Source organism: Buteo buteo, chromosome 13 (genome assembly GCF_964188355.1).
Source record: "Buteo buteo chromosome 13, bButBut1.hap1.1, whole genome shotgun sequence".
In the NCBI taxonomy this organism is placed as follows: Eukaryota; Metazoa; Chordata; class Aves; order Accipitriformes; family Accipitridae; genus Buteo; species Buteo buteo.
In genome coordinates, this window is record NC_134183.1 from 28,782,372 (window position 1) to 28,809,864 (window position 27,493).

At 39.7% G+C, this 27,493-nt stretch overlaps 1 protein-coding gene and 1 long non-coding RNA gene across 3 annotated transcripts in view; both read left to right on the plus strand.

Moving 5' to 3' along the window:
• The first annotated feature begins 2,491 nt into the window (after positions 1–2,491).
• LEO1 (LEO1 homolog, Paf1/RNA polymerase II complex component) lies at positions 2,492–17,019 on the plus strand. Of its 2 annotated transcripts, none has more exons than XM_075045272.1 (12): positions 2,492–2,615; positions 3,652–4,377; positions 4,638–4,742; positions 5,493–5,587; positions 6,860–7,005; positions 8,419–8,503; positions 8,851–8,945; positions 9,231–9,365; positions 9,974–10,109; positions 10,432–10,618; positions 10,893–10,990; positions 14,928–17,019. In XM_075045272.1, exons 1-12 carry the CDS (start codon positions 2,558–2,560, stop codon positions 14,994–14,996), a joined length of 1,935 nt encoding a protein of 644 aa, XP_074901373.1. In that variant the 5' UTR covers positions 2,492–2,557; the 3' UTR covers positions 14,997–17,019. The 2 variants fall into 2 exon arrangements, with proteins under 2 accessions (XP_074901373.1, XP_074901371.1); XM_075045270.1 differs by having other exon boundaries at positions 14,924–17,013.
• A 10,292-nt stretch (positions 17,020–27,311) lies between these two features.
• The window catches only part of LOC142038514 (uncharacterized), a 48,485-nt gene continuing 48,303 nt past the window's right edge, over positions 27,312–27,493 (plus strand). The window contains exon 1 of the long non-coding RNA XR_012652585.1: positions 27,312–27,421. This is a non-coding gene — a long non-coding RNA (uncharacterized LOC142038514). The remainder of the gene's footprint in view (positions 27,422–27,493) is intronic.

The following is a 27,493-nucleotide window of genomic DNA, read 5'->3' on the forward strand; positions in this document are numbered from 1 at the left end:
AGACATGCAGAAATTAACCAGTATGCAGTGTCAAATCTGTATGGTGTAGTAATTATTAAAGTATTTAAAGTTCTATAAGCAAACTAATAAGACATCAAGAATCACTTCAACTTCTGTACATAATCACAGTAGACTTCTTTGAAATAATATGAAAATCTAGAGGCTTTTAGGTGTAGGTCTGTTTGGACTGTACTGTACTAGTTTGCTCAATGTTGTCATGAGATCATAAACTCACAAAAATGTTCTAAAGGACTGCTCAGCTATATTTATAGCAACAGAGAATTCAACTGACAGCTCTTTTCATCAAAGGATCATAATATGGTGAGCATTTTATATATAGAAAACATATTTGACTGAGATTTTTGCATCAGGTTGTATATACTAGAAAAATTTAACAGAGCAACTCCCTGACACTGTGCCCATGTTGTAATCTGCTGCAAATCTTGTTTTGGAGCTTTAAAGACAGACTTTTATTATGGAGGTGACTTTGAATTTTACTGCAACTGTACAGAGAATTTTAAACTATAGTGCCTTCAATGAGGATGTATATAACTGGTTCATACTTGTGGAAGAACATTTTTTTTCCCATTTCAAAATTGGCCTTTTCTTATAATTACAAATAAATGTGTGCTCTGAAAAGCAAGTCAGAATTAATTGTTAAAACTAAAGACTATACATACTCTAACTTTCAAACAACCAGAAGTGAACTGACTAGTAACAAAAAGGGCTTCTTTGGTTTTGGCTTTTGTAAATTTCCAAGAACTTTTAAGATTTTGAAATTTAAGTTCTTATGTAGTATGCATAAATTCACAAGTTAAGTGTCTTTTTACAGACAGTGCTGTATAAACATGGCCAAAGCATGTCATGTGCTGAGTTGCCTAAAGCTGTACTTTTTATTTGCTAGGCACCGTAATAATTTTGTGTCAAAAAAACAGGCTGTAATGTCTTCCTTCATTTGTTGAAGGGCTGCACGTTCATGGAATCTGTTTGTGTATTGATTCTATGATGATTCATTTTATCATTATCTAACAAGATTAGGCAATTATCTCCTACTTGAAGATGAAGCAGAAAAATGAAAGGCCGGATTATGGAAATGATAGCCCCTATCCTTTCCTTTACTAAATCAAGTTTAGCTGCTTAATGATTTATATTCCAATCAAAGGCAGGGGCTTTAAAGCTGCAACTCTCAGGTGTCCTGTCACAGATGATAGTAGTGGACTTTAATAATTGGTTTAGCTCTGTAGACAACAGCTAAGTATTTGACTGCTTGTTGGCACTTTCAGGACAGGTATCTGACAGGCTGGGCATGGTTTTTTGGTTTTGTTTTTTCAGCCAGAAGGGTTTGGCCCTCCAAGTGTTGCAAGACATTTGGCACTGTGCATGGAACAGTATCAAAAATCACTTTTGTGTCTACAGTCTGTATCCTTTTTGGAATAAATGAAGGAATTTAGTCTGTAGCCGGGAATCATAAACAGTCTCAACAAGCAAAGTGAATACTCTGATGTAATGCTATCAAGTGGAGTGAGATCTCGTATATGACTTTATTGAGTGCAAAAGTGGTATTGCTTTGATAACGGGCTACCATAAACGTAAGGTCTTTTTTTCCAAAAGAGGCGATACTTTTTTCTTGATTATTTTTCTGGCTTAACGCAGAAGTCAAATGACCATGTACGTTGACTCTGTTGGTTCCAAGCTAAGCATGGAAACTAGTTTATATTCCAAAGCAGTTATCTATTTACTTTTGTATTTTAAAGAAATAGCCTCATTTCCTCTACAGGTCGAGTAATACTGTTTGTAAGCTACAAACGCGCAAGTGTTCAATTTAAATTTCCGTTGAGGAAACGTGAATTGAGTGTTTTAGCATATCAGCACTATATGCTGTCAGATTGTAAACCAGTAAAAGTTTTGGATGATTAAAGTACTGTATCCTTGTTGTGGTCTAGGGCCTTTGTTTGTTTTCACTAGTACACCCACTTGCTGAAAGCTGACCCCTGCGTTTCTGTCCAGCCGTGACTCTTCCTTCTCCGTGAGGAAAGCGAGTGCCCAAGCGGCCCTTTGGGGAGTGAAGGGCTACTGCTGGGCAACTCGGTTCCCCCACAGCAGGCCCCGGAGCGGTGTCCTGGCGCCCACGGAAGGAGCAGCGGCGGCGGCGGCGGCCCCCTGTCACGCCGCCTCCGCCCGTAGGGAAGGCCCGGGCTGAGGGCGCAGACGTGGCCGCCCCTTTCCTAGAGGCGGCGGGTCGGGGTCGTCGTCTCCAGTCCCCGACCGCCTGCCCGCTGGGAGCTGGGGCCGAGTCCGCCCTCGCTGTTGTCTCGCGACGCCGCTCCCCGCCTTAACGGACGCTTCCCGCTTCCTCGGCGACAGCCGCCGCCATCGCTCACCGCCGGGGGGGGGCGCGGCCCCTTTAAGAGGAGGCGCTTCCCCCCCACACGCTCCACCCCTCCGCCTATCCCGGCGGGGCCGCGCGGCGCCCCGTAGTTGCGTCACCGAGCGGCGCCGGCGGTGTGGCCGTGGGCGCGCGGCCGTGGGGCGGCAGCGGCGGGGCCGTTCCGTCGCCATGGCCGACATGGAGGACCTCTTCGGCAGCGACGCCGACTCGGAGCCCGAGCAGAAAGGTGCAGCCCTCGGCCGCCGGGAGGGAGCAGGCCTGCGGGAGAGGGAGCGGGCGGGCGGGCGAGGGGTTCCCGCACCGCCTCCCGGCGGCGGCGTGGCTGAGACGGCGGGCGCTGCCCCGGGCCTCCTTCGCGGCCCCGCTTCCCTGGCCGAAAAGCTAAGCGAACGGCGTCGGCGCAGCTGCCCCGCCGTTCGGAATGCCCACGGGGGGCGGGGGGGGTGTCCGTTTCCGTGCGCTGAAGCAGAAGGCCCTGGGCTGGCAGCCGGGGCTCCGCGGAAAAGCGGTTTGTAGCGGCCGCCTCCCGTCCCCGCAGCCATGGAAAAGTCGTGACGGGAAACAAAAGCAAAGCGTACTTCTGAATTTGGTGACGCTTCGCTGTGTGCTTGCTTAGAGCTGTTTGGATATCGGTTGGTGGAGAACGATGGGACGCCTCCCGATTTAAGTCATTTGTGTGTTTTTAAAGTGCTTGTCTCAGTGGCTGCGAATTATTTTTCATGGCAGACGTTCCTTTTTCTTTTCCTGCTTAAAACGGCATTCACCAACCCCAGCATTCAGGAGTAGCTCCGTTGTAACAAACGTGTCAGGGTACATAAGACGGCTAACTTGGATTAAAGACACGGTGACAGCTTTAGATTTGTAGGATCTCATAAGCCATATGTATGCGTTTACCTATTTTAAGCCCACACTACGTTAAATTTTATTTTATTTACTTTTGTGTAATTGCTTATTCTTTCTACAACTTTAGAATCTTAGATAATACCTTGTGATTCAAAACTTTTTGTGGCATCCATCATTTTTCATTGTGTCTTTCATTGGCTGTGCCTTTATTAGTAGACATTTTATTTTATTGTTCTAGGTAACTTTTATAGTTCTTTCTTACAGCTCTCTGTAGGTTTTCTCTCTGGGTTTTGGGGGTGGGTTTGGTCTTTGGTTGCAGGTTGGGTTTTTTGCGTTTTTTTTTAAAGCAATGCCCATCGTCTTATGTGCATTCTTGTAGGGACATTTTAACTCTTGAAAGTGTGATGTTTGTTTTGCAGATTCCGATTCTGGCTCTGAATCTGATTCTGATCAGGAGAATGCTGGCTCTGGTAGTAATGCTTCTGGAAGCGACAGTGACCAGGATGATGACAGAGAGGCAATAAAACCTAGTAATAAGGAGTTATTTGGAGACGATAGTGAGGATGAAGGGGCATCCCATCACACGGGGAGTGACAACCACTCTGAAAGATCCTACAATCGCTCTGAAGCTTCAGGACATTCTGAGCATGAAGATAATGATCAGTCAGACATGGACCAGCACAGTGTTTCAGAAGCTGCTCATGACGACGAGGAGGATGATCACGGGCATGGGTCAGATGAAGGCAGTCATCATTCAGAGGGAGATGGTTCTGAAAAAGCACATTCAGAGGATGAGAAGTGGGGCAAGGAGGACAAAAGCGATCAGTCAGATGATGAGGAGAGACAGCAGAACTCTGATGATGAAGAGAGACAGCAGAACTCTGATGATGAGGAAAAAGTGCAGAACTCTGATGAAGATGAAAGGCCACAGATATCTGATGATGAGGAAAGACTCCAGAACTCAGATGAGGAGAAAATGCAGAATTCCGATGATGAGGAGAGACCGCAGGCCTCAGATGAGGAGAAGATGCAGAACTCGGATGATGATGAAAGGGCCCAGCCTTCTGATGAGGAAAAGATGCAGAACTCGGATGATGACGAAAGGGCCCAGCACTCCGATGAGGAGGACCAAGAGCATAAATCTGGTATGAGTGAATACAGCAGTAATGATTTGCTTCTGGTTTGATTTCTCTTTGTTGCTTTGTTTATATTGGCCTGAAAAGATTCAGGCTTCAATGTAAAGGAATTAATCACGTAGCTTTCAACTGTAGTCATCTTTATAACAGTTTTTTTATGCAGCACTTAAATTCCTATTCATCTGAATCAGCTTATTAATAAAAAGGAATTTTTAAAATATGTGGAACAAAATTTTTAGTTTGCTAAGAATAATTATGCTCCTTAATAGAGTCTGCAAGGGGCAGTGATAGCGAAGATGAAGTTCTGCGAATGAAGCGGAAGAAACCAATTGCATCAGATTCAGAAGTGGACAGTGAGACAGAAGGACAGAAAGGTAAATGGTGGCGTTGTTTTGTGGCTTTTTGGTTCATTTAATCCTCATCTTAAGCACACCGTTTATCTGCTACAGAACTAGATAAAATTGATAGCGCTTGCTATACGGTGTAACTGTAGTGCCATGAAAATAACAAAACAGCACAGCAAGAATTCTGTGTGGGGAAGTACGTGCTGTATTTCTGCTGATTATCTCTAGTTAGCTTTATCAGTTTTTCAGTTTCCTCCATGAGAGACAGAGCTTGTCTTTTGCGAATGTTGCTTCACACATTTTTACTGAAAGATGTTAAGAAATGGTGCCTCTAATCAGAGCAGCCCAGAGAACCTCTGCTGGTTTTTGTGATGTTTAGCTGCCTGAGAAAGACGTGTTGATTCTTCTGAGAAGTAAAACCTCCAAAATGCATAATGAAGTTGCTGTTTATGTATATTTAAGTTGTTTACTTGAGTAAAGGATGGTCTTATACTCTTAATTCTTCCGTTGCCATTTTTCAGCTAGATTCTCTTATTTGATAGAACCTTTCCAGGAGAACATACCTTTAATCCTTAGCTTAAAACTACATGCAAAAACTGTTTTTCAGGATAAGAGAATAGTGTATGCTTCATAAACCTTTGCAACTTTTAACCTTTGTAGGTGATTTTAAGTGATAATAAAAGTGAAGGATGCGTTAATCTTTTTTTCTGTGAATGTGCTTGCATGTGGGGGGGGGTGCGCATATATGCATATTTTAAAATAGTAATTTTTCCGCTCAAGAGCATGCAGATGTCATGGATCTGTTTGGAGGTGCAGATGACATTTCCTCAGGGAGTGATGGAGAAGACAAGCCACCAACTCCAGGACAACCCATTGTGAGTAGACTTGACTTTTGAAATTATTAACATTCCATTCCACTCTGAAATGTAGAATGCTGATTGAGTTTGATAATATTTTAGTGAAAAAAAAGAGTCATGGTGTTAAGTAAACATTACAGATAATTTTGCCCTAGCTAAAAGAATTATTAAAGTTTTATACATAGCAATATCAGATGGACTTGTTTATCTGCCTTCACCCATCCCTGCTCTGCTTTTTGTACTTGAAAGAAATATAATGAGTAGTTTTGGTTGTCATCAAGTAAAATACAGAGTCATAGCTGTGTTTGGTACCTTAATACAGGTATTTGACAAATATTTTCATTTTGGGTCTTGATGTTAATACATAAATTTATTTTTTTTTTCTGGGAAAAGTTGTCCCCCATTTACTCTCCAGTGCTTAGCTGAAAACTGTATGTCAGCTGCTTTGCTGTCTCCTTGCTGTCTTTGGTCTCTTGAGTTTGCACTGGTATTTGAAAACACTCTAAGTGGCATATGAAAATGCTGAATTGAATTGCTTTCACTGTGTCCTGGTTTCAGCTGGGGTAGAGTTAATTGTCTTCCCAGTAGCTGGTACAGTGCTATGTTTTGAGTTGGGTATGAGAAGAATGTTGATAACACGCTGATGTTTTCAATTGTTGCTAAGTAGTGTTTATACTAAGCCAAGGATTCTTCATTTTCTCATGCCCAGCCAGCAAGTAGGCTGGAGGGGCACAAGAAGTTGTGAGGGGACACAGCCAGGGCAGCTGACCCAAACTGGCCAAAGGAATTTTCCATACCATGTGATACCATGCCCAGTATATAAACTGGGGGGAGTTGGCCTGGGGGGCGAGAATCACCGCTCAGGGACTAACTGGGCGTCATCGGTCGGTGGGTGGTGAGCAATTGCATTGTGCATCACTTGCATATTCCAATCCTTTTATTATTACTATTGTCATTTTATTAGTGTTACCATTATCATTATTATTTTCTGTTCTATTATTTTCTGTTCTATTAAACTATTCTTAACCCACAAGTTTTACTTCCCCCCCCCCGATTCCCTCCCCCATCCCACTGGGTGGGGGGCAAGTAAGTGAGCAGCTGCGTGGTGCTTAGTTGCTGGCTGCGGTTAAACCACGACACACTGAAAATGTGCAAGTTCTTTTACCCAAAGCTTCCTGATCTCTCCCTTTGCATATGGATGACATTTCTTTAAGCAAAATGTGCTTGTTAGAGCAACAGTAGCCAGATAGATGTTTTTCACTTATGCTCCTATTCTGCTTTTTTCATTAGGATGAGAATGGACTGAGTCAAGAACAGCAGGAAGAAGAGCCTATTCCAGAAACTAGAATAGAGGTAGAAATACCAAAAGTAAACACAGACTTGGGCAATGATTTGTATTTTGTGAAGCTGCCCAACTTCCTTAGCGTGGAGCCCAGGTAACTGCATGTTAAATACATGATAAGGGTTTTTAGCATTTCCCTGTATTGCTTTTGTTTTAGTAATACAATTAAATATGTTGGCCATATTTAACATGGTTGACATTAAGATGCACTTTTGGTTGTGATCAGTCAATAGTAATACTTATTGTTGTTATCTAATCACGTGCTGAGTAATTTTCTTATGAGCTTGGGTTTCAGCTTGGTTGAAAACCTTTTTGTCTTTAAAACCAAACAAAAATATAATTTAATTGAAAGCACGTGCTATCAGTTGAATTTTAAGCACAGGTTCAGGCTCTCAGAGGTGTGAAAGCCAAATGCACGGTATCTTTATGCACTTTGAGGGATAAAAAAATCATTTCGAACTTTGGAATAAGCCCTTTTTAATTTGTGTGCTAAATGTACTATTTATGAAGAGGCTGGTTACTCATTTTCCTATTTACCTAACCCAAGCTAAAGAAATTTTCTGGAATTCGTAAGGAGAAACAAAATAAATTATTAGAGTTGTTTGTGATGTTAGGTTTGGTCCTAAAGCCTACCTTCAGCACTTCTAGCAAATTGCTGTTAAATCCGTCTCTTCGAGCGTTTTGTTAAGCAACTTTATTGCATTGTTTAATACTGTTTTGTTAGCTGGCAGTGTAGCATTGTTTCTGTTATACATGAGTTAAATCATTCTTCCTGGCTTTCATGCTGTAATCTGTTTCGGGAGAGAACTGTTAAGAATCTGGTTAGTGGTTGTAATCCGTGAGAGAAGTCCTCGGGATCTTTGTGGGTCAGACAGGACTGAAAATAGAATTGTACAGTAGCAGAGTCTGTTTAGCGCTTCATTCCCTTGCAGCAACCTGGAAACTATTAGGAAGGAGGCTAGGGAATGGCCTTCCCCCACGCACTCCCACCCTAGTTGTCAGGTTTTTTGAAGGAAGAGAGGAAAAACAATCTCATCTTCCTTTCCCTTTGGTTGGTTTTGACATTCAAGTAAAAAATTACCATGATTGTGCTCTTAGAAAATCCTTAATTCACTACACTTAAAAGATGATAATTTTTCTTTATTTTCTCTGTACGATATTGTATATGTTTTGTTCCAGACTTAACCCTGACCTCATCATCCTGATACTAAGGAAGCAGTATTTTCTGAGGCAGACTTGCTTTCTTTAGCTAGAGCCATTTAGAGGGTCTGAATGTTAAAGTGGCTGTAATTGATGGTAGTGAAGACACTTGGGTAGGCCTCCTGTGGTGTAGAATCAGTGCAGTAAATTACATTACTGCAGAAATGGCTGTCTCACAGCTGCAGTGCCTACTGTTGTGTGCAGTGTATAATTTAAACTGTTCAAGCACCTGTTATGTTGCACAACTCTAGAATAATCTGGATTAATTTTTGGAAGAATAAAGACTGTATTATATAATTTATTGCAGACCTTTTGATCCCCAATATTATGAAGATGAATTTGAAGATGAGGAGATGCTTGATGAAGAGGGTAGAACTAGGTTAAAGCTTAAGGTATAATGTTAATTTCCCTTTTCTCTTTTACAATCATCTAGCCACATTTCTTCAAAGTCTATTTCAGGTATTTTAGAATGGTTTTTTGAGTTGTGGTTCAGATTATGAAAGTGTGGACCAGTTCAGCACTGAGGAAAGTTGATCCATTTTAGTAATAAAGTAAAAAAAAAAGCTTGACAGCTGCATTTCACCCATAAATACAATACCTTTCACCTTCATTTCTTTGCATCAAGCAGCAAATTATCTAGCCTTTCTAACTGTAATTCTTGACCTATACAGAGTATTTTTTACCACAGTATTCCTTACTATGAGTTAGAAAAAGTGGTTTGGTTTTTTTTCCCCCACAGGTAGAAAACACAATACGATGGCGGATGCGACGTGATGAGGAAGGGAATGAGATCAGAGAAAGTAATGCACGAATAGTCAAATGGTCAGATGGAAGGTTAGTTTGGATTTTTTGTTATTGAAGGAATACAGTTGTTCTTACAGTGAAATGCCATGGCATGCAAAATTGGAAGGTCAACAAACTTTGATGTCAGTTCTGCACAGCAGAAATTATTTTAGTCTCAGTGCTTTGAAAATTTTATGCTCTGCTTAGTTTGGATTGAAATATAATTGTCAGCTATATATAAAAAGGAAATGTGACGGCTTTCTCCATTTATAAATGAAGCAAAAAAATAGGCTGTAGTAGCTCTATCAAATAACTGATATATGAATCTCTTTTAAGCATGTCTCTCCACTTGGGCAATGAGGTCTTCGATGTGTACAAGGCGCCACTACAGGGAGATCACAACCATTTGTTTATCAGACAAGGGACAGGTCTACAAGGACAGGCTGTTTTCAAGACAAAGTTAACCTTCAGGTAAACATGCTATTCTATAGCAAATGTTGATACTACTTTTGCAATTAAGTGTTGTAACTAGTACACAAAGATTAGAGATACCAATTCATAAACACTCAGAACTTAACTGTTTAATAAGGATGCGCTACTTCCTGAAGTCAGTATTTCAGTAAGATTCTTCCTAAATTAGGTGTCTCAGTTTGAAAGGTTAATATGCCATTCACTGCTATATGTAGGCTACATGTATTTTTTATGTATATATTTTAATTTGCATTTTTAAGTGCAATTCCTCATCTGAATCAGGAAGAATATTAATATTGCCTGAAATTAACCTTTCTTCTGATGAAAAGTTGCTATCAAGATGATGATTACGTCTTGGGATATTGATGTGAAATGTAAAGATGATTATTTAGGTTTGTAATGGACTACAGATGGTTTGCTGAGAGAGGAATTGATGTCTCCGGTAGCTGTTACAATGCACCTAAATAAATTTAAAAAAAAAAAAAAAAAAAGGATTATGCTTTTACTTTTGTGCAGATCAATCTTTGAAACCTTAAGTATGCAGGCCCTACTTCAAAAATGGGTATGTCCCTTGAAGAATTATTTAATCCATTGCAATTTTTTAACAGGCCACACTCTACAGACAGTGCCACTCACAGGAAGATGACTCTGTCTCTGGCAGACAGATGTTCGAAGACCCAGAAAATTCGTATTTTGCCAATGGCAGGTCGCGATCCAGAGTCTCAGCGCACAGAAATGATTAAGGTATTGTGGTGTGGAACTCTTTTATGTTCTGATTTAATCTAAAAAATCACAACTGTAATATAGCTGAACATGTTATGACTTTATGAAAAACAGAGCGTATTCTGGAGTTACAGACAAGAGTTGTTAGCCATGGGTGTGGTTTGCTTAACCTTACAGATTACAAAAAAAATCAGAATGTGTACAGTCTTTACTCTGCTGTGAAATTATTTCAAAAGCTACAATAGAATACAAGGTGCTGTTGAGTTGGTTTGGGTATTTTTGTTTGGTTTGGTTTTTTTTTTTTTTTCCGTCCTCAGTCTTTATATATTGCTTCTTTGGACAGAAAGAAGAGGAGAGATTAAGAGCTTCCATTCGTAGAGAATCTCAGCAGCGAAGAATGCGGGAGAAGCAGCATCAGCGTGGTCTGAGTGCAAATTATTTAGAACCCGATCGCTATGATGAAGAGGATGAGGGAGATGATGCAATCAGTCTAGCAGCTATCAAAAACAGATACAAAGGTGGCATCAGAGGTAATAATAAACCTTAACGGCATGTAAGTAGGGCCTGTGTGATTCAGATGGAATAATTTCACAGGAGAGTCCTGGTAAGATTGTATTTTATTTTGCCACTTGATTTGATATGTGAGGAGACATGAATTCAGTTCATATAAGTTTTTGTTTACTCTGGAGTTAGATTCTGCCAGCTTTTTGTGGGACTAAATATAAGAGAATTATTTTTAATATTCTGTCTTCCTCACCAGTTTCAGATAAAGGTAAGTATTTGTCTTTTCATTTTTCTCTGTAGAGGAACGTGCTAGAATCTACTCTTCTGACAGTGACGAAGGCTCAGATGAAGATAAAACACAAAGACTACTCAAGGCAAAGAAACTTACTAGTGATGAGGTAAGAAAAGGATTTCATTCTGAAGCAACTCATTTTCAGTCAGGAACAGTTCCTGCACTAAATCTAGTTTTTAAAGCTGAGACTTTCGTAGTTTCATTTATGCCGTGATGAATGTATTATTTAACTTGGCATGCTTTCCATGGTCATTAATCACCAATTTCTTATACACTGCTTTAGTTCATAGACATGAGTGATTCCCAAAGGAGGTCACTATTGTTATTGCTGGTTTAAAGATGGAAAAATTTATACAGTTACGTAAAATGACTTTACCAAAATTATCCAAGGAGTAAGACTTAATATTGGAATCCTAGGGCAGTGTTGTCTCCTAAGTTACATGGTCCTCTCCTGTTTATTATGGAAATAGCGGAAGCATTTTCACATAGTATTTCTGCTGTTTTTAAATAAAAGAGTTAAAAAACTCAGTTAAAAAGCATTAATGTCCATTGCTAAATAGACGTAATCCATTACCCAAGCATCATCCTAAACATTAGGCCATGATCAAGTTAACTGTTAGCTACAGCAGTAGTGCTGTTTCCTCTTCTAAAATTGTGTTTTACTGGTTTGTAATTTATCACTTCTGGGTATAAGCAAATGAATCTTTGTATCACATCTTGAGGTTTAGTTTGTTTCAAGTAATGTCACCACTTCTGCTACAGCACTGCAGTGTAACACTTTTCAAAATTGACAGATATCCTTTCTGAGATTAAAACTTAACTATTTTCATCCAGTGGTGGAAGTGGAACCAGGAAGTACGTGGACTCTGTCCTATATCACCTATACCTGTGTAGTCTATTTTCCTGACCGTTGCTCCTCACTGTAAAATGCTTCTGTGGCAAAGAGCCATAGGACATTTACTGTGTACCTTGGGAAGCTGAAAGAAGAGGGGATTTTGGAATTAATGACAAATGGTAATTGACGCTGGCTCCCTGGCTTCCCACTGCCCTGTTCAAGAGGGAATTGGGTTGGGTCAGGTGTTTGGCCTACTTGGTTTTAGTAGCGCATTAGTTTGTTTTCTTTTAGACATCACCAGTTCTGCATTACTGTAGTCTTGCTGTTGATCAGTATAGTGCAGCCCTGAGTTGCAGCTGTGCTTATATTTCTCTTAAGCCAGGTATGGGTTAGGAGTGGTAGTTTGGTCACACCTGAGCTCTGCTGATAGCCACCTTCACTTATGTGGCAGAATAATAAATACAAACTAACTTGGCTCAATAAGTTCTTATTACTACTTTGTAGGTTGAGAGAGGTGTTTTTACACTGGCATGCTAGTTTGATTAATCTTCCTGTCCTGTTTTACTCTAAATCATATTTTATTTAGAAGTTTATGCATAGAATATCATGCAGAAGTTTAAAAAAAGGAAGTTTGAGTAGGTCAGTGCAAGCTTATGGAATATTTTTTAATGCTTTACGTCACCATTTCCTTTAAGAGATTATTTTAACTGTAAATAATTTTAAAGATTGCCCTAAGATTTCTTTCAGTTCATTTCCTACAGTCATATCTAGCATGCTACTCTAATAGCTGCTGAAATGGCTAGAACCCAATTCTTGAATTTTAGAGGCTTCCATGGTAAAACATCCTTTTCTTCTTAAAAGGGTAATTCTGCAGCATAGTTTGCTATGTGTCCTAGTGAATGACTGCATGTCAGACTTCTGTAATCACAGCTGCTGAAATTCCAAAGTTGTGTTTAAATGACCAATATAGGATGTAGGACATAGTTTTCAGTATGACACATACCTCTATAAGGCAAGAAATCTTAATTTTTGAAGGACTAAGTTTGCTCTCATTTTCATTTCTGTACTGTGCTTCCTGTAAACTTCTCAGAAGGCATGTCCTATGTCCCAGACTGTTTTACGCTTATTACATTCTGAATGCATGTCCTTGCTGCTGTGACGCTACTCCTCTTACACTGTCAGCTGAGTATTTACAGTAATAGGATTTTAATATGAAGCAGAAGTAAAAATTAGTTTTTCTTTTAAAGACATAGATTCTGGCTTTCTATTATACATTAACGAAAATGGAATATTTCAGAAAATAGGATAGTAATCCTGGAGAGACCCATAGCGAGGCATGTATACAAAACTAATTTTGTGAGCTCTGTTAGTGTTTGTTAGTAGAAATTGAATTGTTTATTTATAAGACACTACTAGTTGCTAGTTCATGATATAGTAATGTCAGGACTTTGCAATTCCAGTCTCAGAAGAAATGGTCTACAACAGCATTTCTCTGCTGCTTGAGGAACGATAGCCTCCATTTTAAAATTATATGATTTAAAGGTAACATTCCCATCAGGGCCACGGAGGGGTGCTACAGCATTACGGAAAAAAACCAGTGATGTATAACTGCTTACTTTCAGGCACCACGTAGGAAGTATGGTATTTATAATATGTATCTGCATATGTGAAACACAGGCTTCCTTGTACACAGTACACAGACTGGCTTTTATGTGCTGTCAGTCAACAACATAGCACAAATCTTTGTTCTGATAACAATTTGTTACCATTATTGAAAACGTCAATCTGTTATTAATAATAATAATTATCACCACGTGGCAAGTAGTTTTACTGTTAGTGTAGTTGATGGGGATATTCTGCTAAACAGAAAGATGAATCATTTAACAATAGCCTAGCTAGATTACAAGAGAATGCTTGTTATGAGGAAGAAGCCGACATTGAGATTCCCACCCTTACTAATTTCTGTTTTCCATGCTTAAAATTCCTTCCTAACTGAGATTCTCACTGTACTAACTTAACATGTTAATATAGAATAAAATGCTTTGAATAAAAAATTAATCATTAGAGTTCTGAAACTCTAATAATTCATTAAAGTTCTGAAACTCAATCTTTGCTGCTGCTTAAAATCAAGTAATATCTGTTGCTTAAACCAAAACCAAAACAAAAAAAATCCCCGAAAGCAAAAACAAAATCAATAAATGGAAAAAGGGATGAGGTTACTTAGACCTGAGGGTATTTGTAAAGATACTCTTCTTTTTAAACAGTAATTGAGTTACCACTTGTTCTTCATGTCAAAATTGGTAAGTTTTGCATTAACAACTAGTGATTTGTAGTTTGATTAAACATTTTCATAGCACTCTGATTTAAAATGTTGTTTGGAAGGATAATTTAAACTGAACTCGTGTAAATGAACATGGAATAAAAATAAACCTGTTGACTCTATGTTCAGGTGCTAAAAATTAGGCATCTAGCCTGTAAAAATCATTATGGTATTGCTTGCAAACAGGTAATTAACTAAATGATTTGAGTTCCTTTGACCAACTCTTTGAAGCCTCCTAAACTATTCTATTTCTTGGGCTGTAAACTGTGGTGCTGATTCTCGGTACTAGTGGTTTCTCATAAGTCTTTCTCCTTTATGCCAGAGAGTGGTTTAGGTTGTTGGGGTTTTTTTTAAATGAACAAACAAACAAAATGCCTACCCACTTACTGAATTTCTTCTTTGCTTCAGTAGCTCTAATTTAGGGCATACGAATGTCAATAGTCAGAAAACTTGGCAAAGCTATACAGGCTCCCTGAAGGGAAGCTTCTGCATGTTGAAAAATTCACTACAAATTGTAGGAATTACCAATGCTTGTAAGACTTGCTGAGAATGGTATTGCACATGCCATAAATCCAGATTAAGACATAAATTACTTCCATGCCATAGTTCACTTTGAAGCAGATATGGTTGCATGTCCATTGAGATAAATGGATCTGCAGCTACATCACGGACCCTCTCAGGTTGAGGTTTGAGACTGGTAGCAATGTTGACAGAACTACTGATACATAAGCAGTCCTGCATTACAGTAGCATGAAATGGAAAAACCGGAACTAATAATTTTGCTTTTCTTACAAAAAAGACTTTGAGGTCTTTTTGTTGTTCTTCTGAGTTTTTTATTTTAGCTTGGAGTATGTTGGTTTATTTTTGTCCTTTTTTGCCTTTAGGAAGGTGAGCCTTCTGGAAAGAGAAAAGCAGAGGATGATGACAAAGCAAGTAAGAAGCATAAGAAATATGTGATCAGCGATGAAGAGGAAGAAGATGACGATTAATATTAAGGAAGCACAAAAGTTGATTTTTTTTTTTTAATATATATTTATATATATTGTACAGTTCTCTTACAGCAAAGATGTAAGTAACCATAATGGGGTTATTTTGATAAAGGAAAATTCCATTGAAGTCTGCATTTCTGGTGTGAATAAAGTTTTTTGACTTCCTTTTACTTTCAAGATTTTTCTCTTATTGCAGCAACTGTTGCACCAGGGATCATCACAGTGCCATTTTTTATCTTGCACAGTACATTTCAGTTTTGAGAATTGTTATCTGGTTATCCAAGTGGATTAATCAGTGATTTTTACCGAGTTCATTAGGAGAAACCGTTCTAGTCTTTATAGAATGCTTAAATGATAAGTTTGCCTGACCAAGGGTATGGTAATTTAGCTTACCATCTGTATGGAAGGGTTGGAAGAATGTATGAGTGTTACAGTACAATTCTGTTTTTTTTCCTAGGTGTTCCTTATTTTCTGTTGACTGTGAACAGTACATTACTATGCTGGTATATTTTGATGACTGAAAATATTTTTTACCACGTTTGAGTAAACTGTGAAGTTCCTGCAGTTAGAGTAGTTCACTGATCACATAAGACATTTATTTTTCATGTATTGAAGCCCAGAATGAAAATCTGCATCTTGCCTGAGCGTCATTAGTAATAATAGGCACATGCTAGTGATGTAAATGTCAGAGTAAAAGCACTTACTTAAACATAACTAAGACATTTCTGTCAGCAAAAATATATCTTAATAATAGTGTCTCATAATCTTATATAATCCTTATGGTGCTATTTCCTGTTGTTCCTGGTTGGTTTTATATATAGGTTTGTTCAGCTGGGAAGTCACTGGGGGAGAAGATTCTGGACAGAATGACTGCTGCTTTTACACTGTATCTAAATACCTTACTTGATTATGCAATACCAGTTGTAAAGTGGGGAAAAGCTAGAAGAAATACCTGAACTTTTCCATACGTTCTTTCCAAGATGAAGTATCCCATATGTAGTGGTCTCTCGTTGGTGAGAGAGCATTCAGATGTTATCTGTGCTGCTTTTTTAACTGACTTTTCACACAGGCCTACAGAGTTTGGATGCAACTTGAAAAAGGTAACAGAAGGAAAACAGAACTAGCTTAATGCTTCTTTAAACAAAACCATTGACTGATGCTGTGAAAAGATTATTATGTGGATTTGTGTTACATAAGATGAAATAAAGTAGCTGATAGTTACATAAGAAGAACTGTTACCCATCTCTCTCCTGCCCAGCTGAATTCTGCTTTTTTTATAAAACAGTAGAAGGGTGCAAGTGCCTCATAGTGAGCATTTTGCTCTCATGACACTCCCTAGTTCTTTGAGATACAGCTTTCAACCTGGACATCTTGCTTTCATCATCTTTAATTAGGCTAGTAATTTGTCAAAACGCTCTGCCTCCATTTCTCCTGCCTGGAAGGTATGGGAAGTGTTCTAGCTGCAGCAGGACGGAGCTCTGCATGTGTTAATATATTCTGCTGAGCAGCTGACTGCAGCGTAGACATTTGCAAGTATGAAAACAAAGTGAAGAATTTCAACTCGGAAGTCTGAGTGCCTGAGAAACTGTTCTTTTTTCTATAATTAAATCGTTATCTAAGAGTTCCTGTGCCTCTTTAATGTGCAGATAAAACCTTTCTCCATCTGCTGGAATTTTGACCCTGTAATCCTCTTAGTTAGACCTCTGCTGGGAGACTGGTTCTTTACATGCGGTTACCTGCTTTCCATTTGCAACCTTCTCAGGAAGAAGCTAGCCGTTTAGAAAGGGACTCATTCTATATGGTCCTAACATGCTGTATTTTGATGTAAAATCATCCCAGATACCTCTTAAACAACAAATTTGGCGTGTGGAAACACACCACCAATTCACTGGTGATATGTTTGCTTTTATGTCAGTTTTTAATAAAAGTGTTGGCTATTTTTATTTTTACTACACTCCTAAGAGTGAAAATGTTTTAATCACTTCCATAGGTTTGATGCTGACTAAGCCTTTACTAAGTGGTCCACTTCAGCTTCCAAAAATGAGGCTTTTTGTGGATTACAAAGATGAAAAGAAGTAAATTTTTTACACTGTCTTCTTTTGTAAATTGCTCTTTCAAAGTCTTACTTAAATGTGGAATTTTAGAAAGTGTTTTCTCAGTTTAAATTGGTTTAACAGTCATCTTGTAGTTAAAGTCACTTGAATGAACTTAGCCTTACCCACAATATTTTTCAGTTGTTATTCTAATGTATAGTTTTATTTAACTCAAAGACAGTTTTTGCTATCCCTTTTTCCAGCCTCCAAGTATGAGAGAATGACTTTGGATTGTTTCATTTTACCAAAATTAAAAATATTAACCCAATGGAAAGAGAATGTGGATTGAACTGTGTACTCTTATACTGACTGGTCAGAATACTTCTTCCAGAAAGGGCATGATCTGAACAACTTCCATCAAAGAAAAATTTCTTTGAAGAGCTGGTATTAAGCTGTGCGAGTACTAGATATTCTGGCTAGTGGCTGGATGTAGGATATATTCTTACGGAACAGTTACTGAAAGCTGTTCTTGGTTATAGAGTTTTGTTGTTTCAAGTATATCCTTCAACTGTATCCTGGTTTCCAGTAGTTGATCTGGAGTTTTCTTTCTAGTACCTGGTAGCATTTTCCACCAGCCATTTTTCTCCATCCTAGCCATGCAGCTTGTCATGGATTTCATGTTGCAGCACACCTGATGGATCAGGGAGTGCCCGCTGAAAGGAGCAGTTGCTCATGCAGTCCTTCGCTCTTCCTAGCAGCAGGTTTGGCAATAACTAGCCCAACTCAGTGAGTCAACTTGCTAAACTGTCAGGAAATGTCCTTTTTTTGTTGAGTTCTTGTGTTTTCTGCCAGGCGTGCCTGCAGAACTGCCTTATTGCCTGTGTGAGCATCAGAGCCAGCTCAGTAAGTTGGTGTCATGACTTGCGGGATGTCAGGGAAGGGCCTCTTTGGCAGAGGTAAACATTAACTTGACTTTCTTTCGAAAACTTACCCTGACTGTCCAGAAAGAAGTGAATGGTTTTCTACTGATGTAGCTGCCTGAACTGGCACATTGAAAAGTCAGCTGTGCCTTGAGTTGGTGCAAGGGGAAGCAGAGGTGGAGCAGGACAGATTGTGTATGTGGCAGCAAGTTTTAGCTCAGCTCTGATACGAAGCAGCAGCCTGAGGAATGTGTTAAACATGAGATGGTGACTTTCCCCTGAAGTCATGGGTATTTATTTCTCAGCCAGTAGGCACAGGGCTCCTCAGTATCAGCCAATTCTAGCAGAGTGCTTTTGTTTAACAGCATTAGACTGTAATCAAGATCTCTGGGTGGTGTTGAATGTATAGAGATTGTTACATGGGAATGATTGAGAAGATGATTTGTTTCTGATAAATGTTCTTTTAATTTTTGCTATAAGAGGTATAATGTCTTACACTTAGGTAGGCTAATTTTAATGCTCACGAACTTGCGTCTGGCTTGACTTGGAAGTGCTTCTTGGAGAGCAATGTGACTAATACCTACTGTTGCTTAGTGATGCCCTTTGACTTGAGCTGGGGTTTTTCAATACTTGTCTGGACATGAAAGACTTGCAGAAGAGCTGCAAACTGATATTGATTACTAGCTTGTATCTTTAATTGTTTTAAAACTCCTGGGCATTCCAAGGAATTATATAAGCTAACTAGTTGAGAAAATAACATTAAGTAAATCTAGGCTGAAATGATTCTCTTTAGCCTTTTTGAAAAAAGAAAATCCTTTGACAAGACTTGGTTTCTTGAGTGTTTTGGTGGTTGTTTTTAAAGGGTATTTTTATGCTTTAAAAGCCTATGAATCTTAGTTTACTGGGCTGATATTTGGAAGAAATCAGTTATAAAAGTGGAAGCTTAACTTCAGAAAGTGGTTTTTGTTTTGGTCTGGTTTTTGTTTCCATTAAGGCTTAGTCTTGAAGAAATGAGAGGTGGTAGAGCCAGTTTACAAACAAACGTAACTTTGTATCTCTGGGTTATGTTGAAACTTTCTGGGAAGCAGTAGCATTCATGCAGTTATTTTTAGTGATGGAATCATGTCTATGTTGTATTCTTTATTTATTATAAATTAAAGATTAATAAAATCTTATAAAACAGTGGAAGTACTAACTAACATACCCTCTTTTTTTATATCCTATGACTGAGTCAGATGATGTCTCATCTTATATTGTTTCATGCTTTTCCTATTCTTTGCCAGATACATCACTTCAGAATGTAACTGTGGAAGTGAGGTGCTAATCTTAGCCTGGTAATTTGGCAGTTTTCTGAGTTTTTTTTCCATCAAGTGTGAAGATGTATCATAAACGTTCTGTACAGGATAGAATCTTACAATAAGACTCATTATTGATCTTATGGTAAACCCATTTTTGGAAAATCTACATGGATACTAAGAAGCACTCTCATTCCCAATATGTAAAGGAAATAAACATTAGGGTTTTGGTAACAGCAGTACCAGCCCTTCCATTCAGGTGTTTAGTACACTTGCATGTAGCGTTTGTGCACTTGGTTGGGGGGGTATAATTTTGAGCTCTAGAATCCTCCTGTAGCTGTTGGTCCAGGGTTGGTTCTGACCGTGTTTACTGCCTGCAGCTTTGAGGTTTGTTTGCTGGTATAGAATAAGGTAACTGTATGTAAACTGCGTGAGCTTGCTATCTCCTAGTCTTAGTTTTCAGCTTAAAATAAACTGTTGCTTGGACTTGGATTTGTGAAGGGAGGAGTATATCCCAGAGAAGATAAGGGAGAATCAAGCCAAAGTGTTGTGGCTAAAACGTGGGGGGGTTGTTTTTTTTTTTTTTTCCTTGTTTTTCCTTCTCAAAAGTAACTGGAAAAGGCTCAAATGCCAAAATCACAATTGTGTAATTTAAAACTGACCCTGGGCACCTTGCGTATTGCCAGATTCACACCTGATAATGTTAGGGGCTTTCTCCTTTCTTGCAAGCAAGTTAATCTGTGTTGGTTTAAGGGAAGCTGTTAATTTAGACTCTGAAAGGTATCTTTTTTTAAGTAAAGATAGATCTTTCACGTTTTTCTTAGAGGATACCTCATTTTATATTAACATTAACACAACTTGAGTTATTACCCCTTTTCCATACCCACTTTGTTACATTAGGTACGTCAGATCAGTAATTTGTCTTTTGGATTGAATTTTCTGTGTTGTTTCTCTCAGTACAGGTTTTTCTGGTGATGAGGAAAGGAAATGAGAATATTCTTCCTCTGGAAAAAAATGCAAAATACCTACTGTTACTTTGAGAAGCATTGGTGATCATTTACAGCTTCATGTCTGATGATGAAACAAGAGGCTTAAATAACAAGGACAGAAATAGTGGAGTGTTAGCTTACCGACTAAAAATGTTTGTCTGTTATTCTTCCCAACAGTTCTGTGAATTGCTTTGCGATGTAGATGGTGTTCCTCTTTTCTTCTTGGAACTTATACCAGTGCTTTATTGAACATAGACAGTCTTAGTCCAATGTAAAAATATCATGGTTTCATAGAACTGCAAATTTGGGCCCAAATATGTTTGTTTGGATTCTTAAGTCAGTCTTCTGAAAATGACCAGGACACTTTCTTATGTCGAGACTAACTACATTTAGATCAACCTGGTGGTAGAACATAGGATACAGATCAAACTCTTGCAGTAATTACAGTAAAGACATTTAATCCCATAGCAATTTCCTGTATTTTAAAAAGAGTTAAGTTGATGAAGGCTAAACTTTCAAATTATAGTTTCAGGAAAGTATGTGAGTTTTGTAACAGTCCGGCCATGTATTTATGGCCTAATATACCCACATTGCAGTGGTCTATATGTAACAATGAATGGAAATCAATTTAGAGAGGAACAACCTTCAAGTCAGCGAGTTGACTTGACAGGCCTGTGGGTTTTGAGAAGGGTTGACACTTTCAGAAGTGTTTGGGCTTATGGTGAAGGATAGCCAACCCAAGCTAAAGTATTGTAGAGATTAAATGGTCAGCTTCCAGAATAACCACACAGGATCCTTAACCCAGTGAACTATAGGCACTCAGTCTAGGATGTGAAAGCTGTCTTAAGGAAAAAATCTTGTCTGTTCATCTAATGAGGGTGTATAAAGCCTGTTATAGTCCCTGGTGAGTATTTATGGTAGGTTTGTAAAAGATTCAAGAAATGTGTTGCACAGTGAAAACACTAACTCAGCCTTGACCTGTCACTGTGTGACTAGGCATTGCTATAAAAACAAAATATTTATTTGTTTCAGGTAAGAGGGGGATCAGATTCCCTGAGAAAGTAAGTTTTCTTAAGTAGGATGTGCAAATAAAGCATGCTTGGGAAGAAAATTATAGACAAGTATCTTCAGTAGAAAATACAGGGATTTGTTACTAGCTGTTCTCTGAAGTTATCAAGATGAATTGGTCTTCATTTCAGCACCCAATGAAGCATGCAGTTACAGGATGTGCCTGGTCACTGTCAGTATTAATTTCAGGTCTGTACTGAAACTTTTCCAAGAATTTACAGAACAAGCCAGCAAGCAGCAATACAGCTGCCATATAGGCAGATTTTGAATAGGGTCCATCAGAGCCCGGAGCAAGGAATGCAGCATTATAACAGGTAGTGAGTTCTGGTGCCCAGTCAGTTTCTATGAGCTTGTTTAACCTTCAGTTTAGGAAAGAGAAGTTCAGTTGAGTGCAGCACCCTTAAGGCATTGCTATCCACTGGGTCAAAGTATTCCGGTATGGGATTATATCTTTAGCTAAACTCAAGAGCACTTTCTTCTCTTGTAGTCATGTTTAGTCATGGATAGTGGGATATGCATAAAGAATATATTGATTTTTATCTTGACAGCCAGCTGACTTGATCTGGCTGCCCTTACTCTGTAGACACATTGGTGAGGATGTTGCTGTAAATAAGGAAGTTTGATGGGTATTAAAATATCCGTGTCTGAGTTTAAATATACTTAATTGCAATGGGGTGAAAAAATTATGGGGCAGGGGAATGAATATTCAAGGATAGCAGCAGTTGTCCTATGTTAGCTGAATGAGATCCAGAGTTTTCTGCAGCTCTAACTGCCCCTGTTCTTATCACAGAAGTAACATCTGTGCATCTATTTAGGTTATTTATGATGCTTGTCTGGTTGATAATTAGGTTTGTGTCTGCTGTAGCCGTTTAGATAGTATTTTCCCAGGATCTCCACTAGCAGGTGGCTGGTTTTCAGCTCTTGGAATAGAGTGTGGTAGAAGGGTCCTTCAGAAGGGTCCCTTCCTGCCCTTCAGGAGATGTCAGTGGTTTGATGCTGCAAACAGTCAGCTCAGTCCACTGAGCTGTATTTTCCTGTCATGTAAGTGGATTGCATTTTCTTCTGGAAGCAGTTCACTCACAGTTGCCTTGGGTGGAGGCTTTTCCATTGTGAGCTGCATGATACTGCTGTTTTCGTAGTAGTGGCAGAGCAAAGACTTGGAAGTTTCATATATAAGCTATTGTTAAGCTCTGGGAAGCTCTTCAGAACTGTTAATTGCTGTAATTGCAGGTATGGTTCGGCATATAGCTGTGTGCTGGGTTGTAAGACTTGCGTCGTGCATCATTTTAGATGCACTATGAAGTAATTGCAGATAATATCAGCATGGACTTTGCTTAAACAACTGGCATTTTGATAGTATCTTTAAATACTTTCTCTCTTCTGAAGAAAAACTTGTTTAGAAAAGTTGATAACTAGAGAATATTGATGGGCTTTTCTTTGCTAAGAAATAGTTGCTGTGCTCTGTTGACGTGTTCCCTTTGTTGATAGTGCGTGTGGCTGTGGGAGAACCTTCCTGTATCAGTAAGTGAGTCAAAATTTGTATGAGGGATAGATAAGGGGGCATTGGTGTTTTATGAATACCATTCCCAGGTTTTTTCATATATATGAGTGTATATTTTCCATGTAAATCCAGTGTCTCTGGACATGGTCAAAAACTTTCTTTATATCTACAGATGAAAATGCTTTCTAAACATAATTGCAAAGTGACCACACTTAAACTGAGAACATTTCACTAATCTGTGGATATGTTACCCTTTTACAAATCCTGTTTGATCTCTCGGAACTAAGTAGGATTATTCTGGCTCTCAGACTTTCGCAAACACTAAATCTGGAGTAGCTGCTGGCATGTAGCAGGCAGCACCATGTATGTGGTTGCCTGTCTTAAGATTTAGTCCTTCCGTAGCATGACATTACTAGATGGTGGGGGAAACTAAATTTGTGAATGCTGTACTGCCAGTTTGAAGACTTGAGTCGTTTTGTAATTTGGCACTTCACTGGACTTCAGGGCTACCATTTTCCTTAGTTATTTACTACCTCTGTTCCTGTATTTTTAAATTTTAGGACAACTTCACTTAGCCACCAAAGTTTTTGAGTAAGCAGGATTATCTGAGCTTTGTCAAGTCATTTAAATGTCCTTAATACAAGTGACAATGACACTTGTTAAAGGCAATTCTGGATTTACATCATGTGAATTATATAAATGTGTAATGCATTGTGGTTGCAATATGTTCATTAGAAATACTTGCACCTCTGCGTAAGTCACTCAGCTGTGTAGAGCAGCGTTTTTAAATCTGATTTCTGCCTCTGAACTTATTTGCGAAGGATCCACACCACGTAACTAAGGAAAGCTGGCCAGTTGTGAATAGGCTTATGTTGGATATGCAGAAGAGCTAATACTACTGTTAAGAATTAAGGCTGCAAATTGGAGGAGGTTGAGAGCGCTGACCTGGACTTTTGGGATGGTTCATAGTTTTGTATGTAGTACTGGATATGACAGTAGCTTGCATCTGAAATACACTTGGCTGCATAGAAAGAACAATTCCCAGATAAGCTGGAGGGAGGCTTTTTTAAGGGAAGAAACTATTTTGAGTCATGTTCATAAACTCCTTTTGAGCCTATCTTTATCCCCTTCCCTCCCCCCCTTTTTTTGCCTTCCTTTCACAATGTCATATTAAATCTCTTCAGACCTTCCTAGGCCAGTTTTTTGTTGTTACACAACATCATCCAAGGTGTGCTGGCAGATCAGCTGCTATTGTTGGGGAGCTAGAAATGAGACCTGAAGCTTTTTGACACAGTTAAGAAAACAAGGTGTCACACTTGAGTTGGGGATCTCAGAGTAGTTTAAGATGCATGCATTGCATGCTGTGGGGCTGAACTCTGAGCAAACACACTTTTTTTTCAGCAGACTGTGATTGTAAAATTTAAAAAGACTATACAGCTCTCAAAAGTACTAGAGATTTTAGGTAAATTGGCTTTTTGAAGGCCTTTGATCTTGAAAGGGTCCAGTTTTTAGATGTTTCTTAAATCAGGTCGTGTAGGTGTTTCAAAAACCTGAAAAGCTTTAAAATTAAAGGATGTCTGGAATAGATGGGAAAAAAATCTGTTGTTTTGGAAGCAGAGAAATGGCAGAACTCTTAGCAGGTGTTGGATGAAGCTGCAGCTGTCTGAATCTGCAGTGCTTGCAGGCACTCTGCCTGTCCCCTGGGGCAGAGCCGGGCAGGACCACGCAAAGGGGAATGTGCAGAAGGTGTGTGGGGGAATGAAGGCGCAAGTCGCAGTTGTTTGTAGTGTGTATTATATCTTGGCCTTGTACGCAGGGCTTTGTTGCACCTGAGTTTGCGAGAAGCAGAATGTTATTTCTCGCTGTCTGGAAAATGTGGTAATTAATGAAGAGTGGGCTTACAAATAAAAAAAACCCAAGCATGCCCTGTCTTTCTATAAACACACACTAATTTCTCAGAAGTACACAAGTTGTCTGCCAGAAGGATGTGTTTTTCAGGACGTGATTCCAGATGGTTCTTTCTAAACCATATAAATATATGTATTTTAAAACTGGTAACGAAGACGACTGTAAAATAAACTGAAAACTTGCCTTAAAAAAAAAACCAAAACACATTTAGAACACATACCAATGCAATTTAGACTGAAAAATTATTTGGAATCAACAACAAAAGTATGTGATACTTCACAAATATACAGACACAGGGGTTAGGTGCCTTTGCACCCCGCCGATTTGACCAAGCTGTGCATCTCCACGTGTGCAGTGTGCTGGGGTGCAAAGCAGACTAACCCAAACGGAGCCCTGTGCGGCAGGGCTCCTCGTGCCCCGCTGTCCCGTGCAGGCCTGCCGTGTGTGTGTCTTTCCCCATTAGGCATTTGTTTGCTGTTCCATCTCGGGGGCTGAGCTTTCGTGGTGTGTTCCTGCTCTTGCGAGGCAGGGCTGCACTTTTTTGTGTGTGGAATGTTTGGCTGTCGTATAAGTTACGGTCTGTTAAATGTTTTTCAGAAAAGGTGCAAATTTATTTTGCTCCAGGATAGTCAGTTTATGGGAAGGATCCTGTCAGTGTGTGGCTGTTGATAGCATCGGGGTTGAGCCTGTGTGAAGCCTCTCTGAGGCTCGGGTTGTGAGTTTAGGGCCATGGTGTGACATGGCAGGGGAGGACCAGCTGGAAGGGCTGCTGTTAGAGGGATGGGAGGACAGCTTACAAATCTTGTAAAGAGTATACTTCAACGTTTAGAAAGCAGGAAAATGTTTGCTGAGATGTATAGAGTTAGCAAATATCTGAAGCCAAAATTCTGCAGTACAGAATACGGAGTGCTTTGGTTCTTGGGTTGCTCGGCATGAAGCACCAGTAGTTTTAGGTTCATAGAAAAACAGGTTTGGATGTGGACCTCCATGTTGTGAGACAGGATAAACTTGATGTAAGCCTTCCTGACAGATTTTAACCTCTAAATTCCCAGTGGTGATTGTGCTGCTTAGCTGTCTCCGGTTTTCCAAAAGTTTTTTGAGTCTCAGCTCACCTTTTGCTACAGCTTCAGTCAGTGTATTTTCTACTCTTAGTGGATGAGGACAAGCTGCAATTTTCATAGCTGCTTTTTGAGCTTTTTTCTAAATGTTGTGGTGTCTCTCTCATTCAGTTGTGGACCACCAAGCTCTTGCTAGCTCCCATTTGCTTGGACTTCTGGATTTATTCCTGCTTCTGGAAAAAAAAAAGTTGTCTTAAGGCCTTACAACTTAAAGGTCTGTTGTCTGTCTGTACGTGGGAAGTCCATTTTGTGAAGATGAAGCGAGGCTGCACATTGCATGAGGTTGTTTGGAGGTGGCAGGTGAAATATCTTTGTGCTTTGGTGTGACCCTTGATAATGCATTGGCAGAGCTTTGATGTGAAAAGCTTAGATTGCTGCTTTGGGCCGGCTGTAACTAGTCTGTGTCGCCGTTCATCAGTTTTAGGGTTTCAGAAGGGAACAGGGCAGATTAGGAGAGAGCAGCACATGAAATTCTTGTCTTTGGGCAGCTTTTTGGTTCTTGTGACCGGTTTCCATAGCAGGAAAATACGCAGCTTTGGTTAAACCTGTTATGTGTGACTTTGTTGTTGTGCTCTAAAATGGTTCCTGTATTTCACAGCAGTGTTGAGCAGTGTAAAATCTCCTGTTGCCAGATAGCGAGTGGGTGTTGTGCCAGTGTGTTTGTGCAGATAGGAACTGCTCCGGCAGCTGAAGGGCAGCTGGCAGCATTCCTGCCTCATCATGCGCGCTGGCACGCTCTCTGCTGCCCGGTGAACTGATTCACTGGACCAAAATAACTCGCTGGTCCGGGGTGTTCTTGTGAACCCTACTGGCATCTCAGCATGATCAAGGGTAGAAAATGAGATTGCCTTCTGCATGCAGCTGGTAGTTGGGAGTTTGTGTATCATTAACACCAAATATGAGGGGAATTCATATTTTGAGCTGAAGATCCCAGTGTAAGCTGGAATTCCTCTTGTCCAAAGGAACAAGTTAGGCAGTGATTTTTTTTTTTTTTATTATTTTTCTTATTGCTGCCACATCTACCAAGGTGATCCCACAGGTGTGTTTCCATGGAGTTTGGTGCAAGTATGGGGGCTTGTGTACCATGCATGCTCTTCCACTAGCAAAGCGACTCTTGTAATCCCAGTGCTGATCAAATTATCATCTGTTCAACAGCAACACCTCATGACAGTTTTTCTTTCTTTTTCTGAAAATCTGCCAACTCTGTACACAAGAAGAGTGGTTCACAGCTGCCACTTGGAGAAAGGTGGCAGCAGGGAAGGATTTCAGATATTGGAGGAGTGAGGGATGTCCCTGGGGAATGTTTGTAGTAAAAACCTGATAATTCCCCCTCTCTCCCCGCAGTGAATCCCAGGTACTACCTTCTGAAGTGGAGGGATGACTTGCCCAAATTCCATTCCCATGTTGGATGTGGGCAGCCAGTTGCGCTACACCAGCTCTTTGAGCGGCCTCAGGGAGGTACCAGGGCAGCTGTGCAGACCCTCCTCTTGCCAGGGCACTTTCTGTGCTTCACCGCTGCGTTCCCCTCCTTTGCTCTGGGTCCTCTGACGTCTCTACAGAAGTCAGTACTGTTGTCTGCTTTCTGCTTGTGGTAAATTCTGAATCGAAGTGTGTATTTAGCAATAGTTTTAAT

Coding starts and splice junctions, on each gene's coding strand:
- LEO1 (XM_075045270.1), top strand. CDS start 2,558: ATGGCCGACATGGAGGACCTCTTCGGCAGCGACGCCGACTCGGAGCCC. Junction 4,378..4,637: donor GGACCAAGAGCATAAATCTG/GTATGAGTGAAT, acceptor GCTCCTTAATAG/AGTCTGCAAGGGGCAGTGAT. Junction 7,006..8,418: donor TTCCTTAGCGTGGAGCCCAG/GTAACTGCATGT, acceptor AATTTATTGCAG/ACCTTTTGATCCCCAATATT.